At 60.8% G+C, this 6,951-nt stretch overlaps 1 protein-coding gene across 1 annotated transcript in view; it reads left to right on the top strand.

The window, feature by feature from the left end:
- Positions 1–4,656, top strand: part of ZNF653 (zinc finger protein 653) — a 30,057-nt gene extending 25,401 nt beyond the window's left edge. Inside the window, exons 8-10 of the mRNA XM_011971376.1 lie at positions 2,356–2,470; positions 3,948–4,047; positions 4,226–4,656. Of these exons, the coding sequence (XP_011826766.1) occupies positions 2,356–2,470; positions 3,948–4,047; positions 4,226–4,403 (393 nt within the window). The 3' untranslated portion in view covers positions 4,404–4,656. The remainder of the gene's footprint in view (positions 1–2,355; positions 2,471–3,947; positions 4,048–4,225) is intronic.
- Positions 4,657–6,951: the final 2,295 nt, after the last annotated feature.

Below are 6,951 nucleotides of genomic sequence, written 5' to 3'. Positions count from 1 at the left end.
CGCCTGTAGTCCCAACTACTTGGGAGGCTGAGGCAGGAGAATCACTGGAACTGGGATGCCAAGGTTGCAGTGAGCTGAGATTGCACCACTGCATTCCAGCCTGTGCGACAGAGTAAGACTCTGTCTCAAAAAAAAAGAAAGAAAAGAGAAAAATAAAATAGAAACTAAATAAGCAAATACCAGTGGCTGCAGCTATCATAACCATTCCCTTTCTTCTGTCCCCACAGTGGGCAATGGGCTGGTGGCCGGCAGCTCCGACTCGTCCAGCTCTGGCTCTGGCTCTGACTCTGAGGAGCCCCCTGAAGGCCAGCCAGTCAAGGCTGCAGCAGCGGCAGCGGCGGTGACGCCCACCAGCCCGGTGGGCAGCAGCGGGCTCATCACTCAGGAGGGCGTGCACATCCCCTTTGACGTCCACCATGTGGAGAGCCTGGCTGAGCAGGGTACCCCGCTGTGCCCCAACCCAGCAGGCAGTGGGCCCGAAGCCCTGGAGACGGTGGTGTGCGTCCCGGTGCCTGTGCAAGTGGGTGCGGGCCCCGGCGCCCTCTTTGAGAACGTGCCCCAGGAGGCCCTGGGTGAGGTGGTGGCCAGCTGCCCCATGCCAGGCATGGTGCCCGGCTCACAGGTGATCATCATCGCGGGCCCTGGCTACGACGCTCTCACGGCCGAGGGCATTCACCTCAACATGGCAGCGGGCAGCGGTGCCCCCAGCGGTGGCCTGGGCGAGGAGGGGCCCTGTGCCATGATGGAGGGTGTGGCGGCCTACACCCAGACAGAGCCCGAGGGTAGCCAGCCTAGCACCACGGACGCCACTGCAGTAGCAGGCATCGAGACCAAGAAAGGTCTGGGGGAGCTGCCATGGCCTCTGGCCAGGGGTGGTTGGGCCTGGGAGGGGCCGGGTGAGGAGTGGCCCTCGAAGTGGGCACCTTGGCAGCCTTCGTCCCCTGCGGACACCACCCTGTGTCCACCCCGTAGAGAAGGAGGACCTATGCTTGCTCAAGAAGGAGGAGAAGGAGGAGCCAGTAGCCCCGGAACTGGCAACGACGGTGCCTGAAAGCGCAGAGCCCGAGGCAGAGGCAGACGGGGAGGAGCTGGATGGCAGCGATATGTCAGCCATCATCTACGAAATCCCCAAGGAGCCCGAAAAGTGGGTGCCGGGGTGGGCAAGGGTGAGGGCGAGGGCTAGGAGCGGCCTGCAGTCCCCCAGCCTGCCTGGTGTGGGAGCCCTGATGTCATGGCCCCTTCCCCTCCAGGAGGCGGCGGAGCAAGCGGTCGCGGGTGATGGACGCTGACGGCCTGCTGGAGATGTTCCACTGCCCATACGAGGGCTGCAGCCAAGTCTACGTGGCCCTCAGCAGCTTCCAGGTGAGGCCGCCACCCGGAGCAGCCTGGGCCAGGCCCACAAGGCCCAGGCCATGGCACCACCAGGGTGTCCTACCTCTAGTTTGCCCCTTGGAATTTGACGAGGTGCCTCTGAAGGCAAAGACAGGGACTTGTCACACCCCACACCTGGCGTGGGAGGATGCAACAAGAGGCCTTTGAATGTGCCATGCCATGCTTTGATTGAGCATGTGTTAAGCACCTAGTGCAAGCCAGGCCTGCAAGCTGGAGCCAGGGTTGCTCTAGTAAATTAAACAGGGAAAGAATAAAGGAATGAATCAACTGGGGCTGCCTGTTCCAGGCCCATGGGGGCTGACAGCCCTCAAATCCAATCCCAGTCCTGCCACTGGCCACCTGTAAGACCCTGGCCAAACCACTGAGCCTTGAACCTCAGTTTCCCCATCGATTAATTGGGCTAAGAGCTGGGCCCTTCACAGAGTTGACAGATACCCCAGTCCAGAGCCTGGCATATAGTAGGTGTTCAATAAAACTGCCCTTGGCCGGGCATGGTGGCTCACACCTGTAATCCCAGCACTTTGGGAGGCTGAGGCGGGCAGATCACGAGGTCAGGAGATCGAGACCATCCTGGCTAACACAGTGAAACCCCGTCTCTACTGAAAAATACAAAAAGAAAAAATTAGCCGGTGTGGTGGTAGGTGCCTGTAGTCCCAGCTACTCGGGAGGCTGCGGCAGGAGAATGGCATGAAACTGGGAGGTAGAGCTTGCAGTGCGCCGAGATTGCACCACTGCACTCCAGACTGGGCAACAGAGCAACGCTCCATCTCAAAAAATAAGAAAAGCTGCCTTTTAACCCCAGTTGTGCCCCTGGGAATCTCTGAGCTGGGCAAGGGTACCCCTCTTCGCCTTCTCCTGGGGAGGCCAGCCCCAGCCTGCCTTCCAGCTGCCCTCATCTCTCCCCACCTCCCAGAGCCCCTTCCGTGGGCCTGTGGGACCCACTCCTGCCCGTCTCGTCCCCAGAACCACGTCAATCTTGTGCATCGGAAAGGAAAGACCAAAGTGTGCCCTCATCCTGGCTGTGGCAAGAAGTTCTATTTATCCAACCACCTGCGGCGGCACATGATCATCCATTCAGGTCAGGCCCTGGGCCAGCTGGCTGCATGAGCAGGGGACACAGGGACATGGGGCTGGGAGCCTGGGCCAGGGCTGGCGGGTCAAAGCCCAGTGCTGGGTCTCCAGGCACAGGGCTACACCCCAGGAGCTTCCTCCCTGTCCTCAGTAAGCTGTAACTATGTGAGCCACAGCGACAGGGACTGTTACCAATCAATCACAGGAATTGGGTGGGGCTGGCCTTCTTCCCTCCTATTCCCACGACCCCATGCTCCATGAGCCTATGAGCAGGTCTCATGCAAGACTTAGGGAGCAGCTGACACCGCCACTGCTCTTCCAGATTGGAACCTATAATAGCACCTGGGGCCACAGGCCAGACCAGTACCCACCCAAGCAGCAGCAGGAAGGAGAGCTGGGCAGAGAGGAGCAGCTGGCTTGGGACTGGGCTTCTGTTTCCACTTGCGGCAGAGATGCAGGTCTTTTGCCTGGGCTAGGGACCCAGTGGAGAGCCATGGTGCGTGTGTCCAGCGATAGGGCATGGCGCTGAGGGCCAGAGCTGCTGATATCACAGGAGATCAGAAGTTTGGGTTTTTTTTTTCTTTATGTGTATATGGTTATTTTTTGCAATGGAGTCTTACTCTGTTGCCCAGGCTGGAATCTGATCTCGGCTCACTGCAGCCTCTGTCTCCCAGGTTCAAGCAATTCTTCTGCCCCAGCCTCCCAAGTATCTGGGATTACAGGCGCCCACCACCACACCAGTCAATTTTTGTATATTTTTTTTAGTAGAGATGGGGTTTCACCATGTTAGCCAGGCTGGTCTCCAACTCCTGACCTCAGGCAATCTGCCCTCCTTGGCCTCCTAAAGTGCTGGGATTATAGGTGTGAGCCGCTGGGCAGAAGATTTCTTTTTTATGCAAAATCACCCAAAGTTCAAATATCGGGGACAAGACTGGGCACGGTGGTAATCCCAGCCCTTTGGGGGCCGAGGCAGGCAGATCACCTGAGGTCAGGAATTCGAGACCAGCCTGACCAACGTGGAGAAACCCCGTCTCTACTAAATATGCAAAATTAGTTGGGCATGGTGGGTGGCGCACGCCTGTAATCCCAGCTACTTGGGAAGCTGAGGCAGAAGAATGGCTTGAACCCGGGAGGCAGAGGTTGCCGAGACTGGGCCATTGCACTCCAGCCTGGGCAACAGGAACGAAACTCCATCTCAAAATACACACACACACACACACACACACACACACGACAAATTCAAACCCACGTTGGCTTGGCAGTTTGCACCCTATGCCCCTCAGGGACCCAAGTTCGATCTCAGCTCTGCTTGATTGCGTTTCTGGGCAATTTCGTGGGAAGGACGTAGGGTTCGGTCGGCCTGCACCTGCAGTCCTGGGAGATCCAAGGATACAGCCCGATGCTCCTTCTAGCATCACAATCTGCAGCACATCAGAGACACCCCATAGCCCACCGTCCTCAGCCTTGGTCCCCACCTCTCCCAGGTGTCCGTGAATTCACCTGCGAGACCTGCGGCAAGTCCTTCAAGAGGAAGAACCACCTGGAGGTACATCGGCGCACGCACACCGGCGAGACTCCCCTGCAGTGAGTGACAGGCCGCCCCGTGCCGCTAGAGGATTGGGTGGGGAGGGGATCCCAGCAGGTCCCAGGGGCAGCTTCGCCCCCACACAGTGCCTGGGCCCAGTTCCACCTGCGCTCGGCCTTGTAGGGCCCCGCCCCGCCCACTCTGATCCCGCCCCGTGCCGCCACGGGCTCCTGGCAGGTGCGAGATCTGTGGCTACCAGTGCCGGCAGCGGGCGTCCCTCAACTGGCACATGAAGAAGCACACTGCGGAGGTGCAGTATAACTTCACGTGTGATCGCTGCGGGAAGCGCTTTGAGAAGCTGGACAGCGTCAAGTTCCACACGCTCAAAAGCCACCCGGATCACAAGCCCACCTGACCCACCTGACGACTGACCACCCCTATTTATTCGTCCGCTCGGACACCACTCCCGGGCTTGCTGTGGCCTGGACAGCTGCGAGGGCCGCCCGGACCGCGGGCCGGAAGGAGGCGCCCTCGCCCCACCCCAGGGCTGGGCCCCCTGGGCAGGTTCCCCACCCCGCCCCACCGCATCCTTCTCGGAGCTGGTACCTGGGGCTGCATTGCTGGAACTGTCAAGAGAGCAGAGTGAGATTAAAGAGCGAGAAAGGAGATGCCCTTCCCCTAGGCCTGAATGATTTGGGGTGCCAGGTCCCTCTCTGATCTCCTGATCCCTTCCTGAGCGAGGCCGGGAACGAGGGATGTCCCTGGGCCCGGCAGTCCCGCACAGCCCCTGCTCCCACAGGATGGGGTGGGACTTGGGGGTCTGGGGTCTCTGGGCATCTCCCAGAACTCAGGACCCTAATGCCCACTCCTCCTGTTTTATGGAGCACCCATGTCCCACCCTCAGCGAGCTTCTGGGATGAGATGGGGAGGTGTTCAGTAAACCCCTAAAATGAGAAACATCTGCAGCTAGCGACAAGCACCATGCAAAAGAGAGAGTGATGCGTTGTTTTCTGGGGATGCTGTTTAGGTCGGTGGTCAGGGAGGGCCTTTGAGGAGGTGACATTTGCGCATAGGCCAGAATGACAAAGATCTATCCTTGAAGAAAGCTGGGGGAGGAAATTCTCAGGCCAGAGGAACAGCCAGTGCCAAAGCCCCGAGGTAGAACCAGCTCGGCGTGTTCCTAAAACAGGAAGCCGCGGGGGGAAGGGGAGTTGGCGGCGGCTGCCCTGGCCCCATTTCCCGGAGGAGGATGCTGAGGCCGCCGCCTCCTGCGGGCCGCTAGAGAGAGGGGCGGGGAGCGAGGTGCGTCCGCTAGGTGGCGTGCGAGGCGCGTAGGCTCCGGTGGCCGCAGCCACGTGACCCTGGGGACCGCAGCCGCGAGCTCAGGCACGTGCCCGGGGGAGCCCTGTGGCGCCACGCGCAGATTGGCCCCGCCGGCTTCTCACCAGCTTGGGGGATGGGGCGGGGCCCCAGCTACGCCTCAGTTTCTGCTGCGGACCGGGGGGCTACCCCAGCCGGGGACAGAAGAATCGGCGAGGATGAGCGAGTCCGGCCGCTGGGGCCGCCCCCGCGAGCTCCCTCCCAGCTGAGGCAGGTCCCCTCCACTCTCCCCGCACAGCCGGAGCCGGCAGGTTTCCATGGGAACCGCAGCGGGGTCCGCGCGCCCAGGAGCAGCCCCCCTTCTAGCACAGCTTCCGATGACGGAAACCGGGAGGAGCATGGGGTGGGGAACAGACCATCGGTTGGGGCCCCTAGCATCCGCAGTCAGGTCGCCCCGGCGAGCCCATGAGGGGCCACTCGGGGACCCGCACCGCCACCGCCCCTATTGCGCGGGTCACAGCGATTGGCCTGCCCTCCCCAGGCGTGGCAGCATCCTCTGGTGCGCGCGCTCCCATTGGCTTGATCTCTAGGGCATCTTCCAGTAATTGGTTATCTCAAGGGCCGCCCCTGATTGGGCAAATTAGGCTCTCCTCGCTGGTGGCGCTCTCTGACAGTCTGGAGCCTAAAGGGCGTGCAGGAACGACGATAGGGTGGGGACTGCCGCTCTCCAGTTAGGGGGTCCGGGCTACCTTGCTGGCAGCGCCCTCGACCGAACTGTCGGATTGCTGTCTGTGGTGCTGAAGCCTCACGCCCCGGCGACCCCGCCCCAGTGTGTGCTAGTTCCCGTGCCCCGACGTAAACATGCACCTGCGCCCGCGCACCAAAGGAGGCTGCGCCAGCCCCAACGCCTTAGAGAGAGGCCAGGTTCCCCCTAGCAGAGAGCGAGCATGACTCCACTGTCAGGAGGACCAATCAGGAGCCCCGTGGCAGATCCACCCACCCCAGTTTTGTGGGGTCCGAGAAGGATCCGTGGTTTCCCGGAGCTCCATGACTCCAGCGATGATTGTCCAGAACACTGAGCCCCAAACCTTTTCACCCCCTTCGGAGCAGTGCGGAGTTCCCTTGCACTGGGGAGTGCTAGTCCTTACCTTTTGAACCCTAGAAGGACCCAGATCACTCAAAACCAACAGCGTCCCAGTCTCCTTCTGCAGAAGACTAGGGCCACAGTAGCCACCCTCCCCCGTGGTCTTGAGGTGGTCTACACCTCGTGCCTCCAAATCTGGGGACCCAGACCTCTGCCTACTAAAATATTGGTTCCTGGTGCCTTTCCAGTCCCCCCGGTTGACAGCACCTCTGGAAGGTCGCATATTCAGGCCACTAATACCTCCTCGTTCTCTTGGCTCCTCCAGCTCTAGGAGCTGGACGGAGGAAGGGAGCCCGTCTCCTGGCCCGAAAGCCAGCCCAAGAAGGGGTGCCAAGGTAGGAAACAAGGGCCTCGAGGGAAGGAGGGCCCGAATCTGGCAACCCAAGCACCTAGGATGCGCTTTTTGGGGGATTCAGAGTCCCTACCAGCGCGCGCTCACTTCCACCTGCCGCGCCGTCGGGAGCCGCGAGGAGGCGGAGCTCGGTCGCCGCGGCCAATG

Source organism: Mandrillus leucophaeus, unplaced genomic scaffold, assembly GCF_000951045.1.
Source record: "Mandrillus leucophaeus isolate KB7577 unplaced genomic scaffold, Mleu.le_1.0 Scaffold1217, whole genome shotgun sequence".
Lineage (NCBI taxonomy): Eukaryota > Metazoa > Chordata > Mammalia > Primates > Cercopithecidae > Mandrillus > Mandrillus leucophaeus.
The sequence above is the reverse complement of the archived record's forward strand: the minus strand, read 5'-3'. Positions and strand labels throughout refer to the sequence as shown.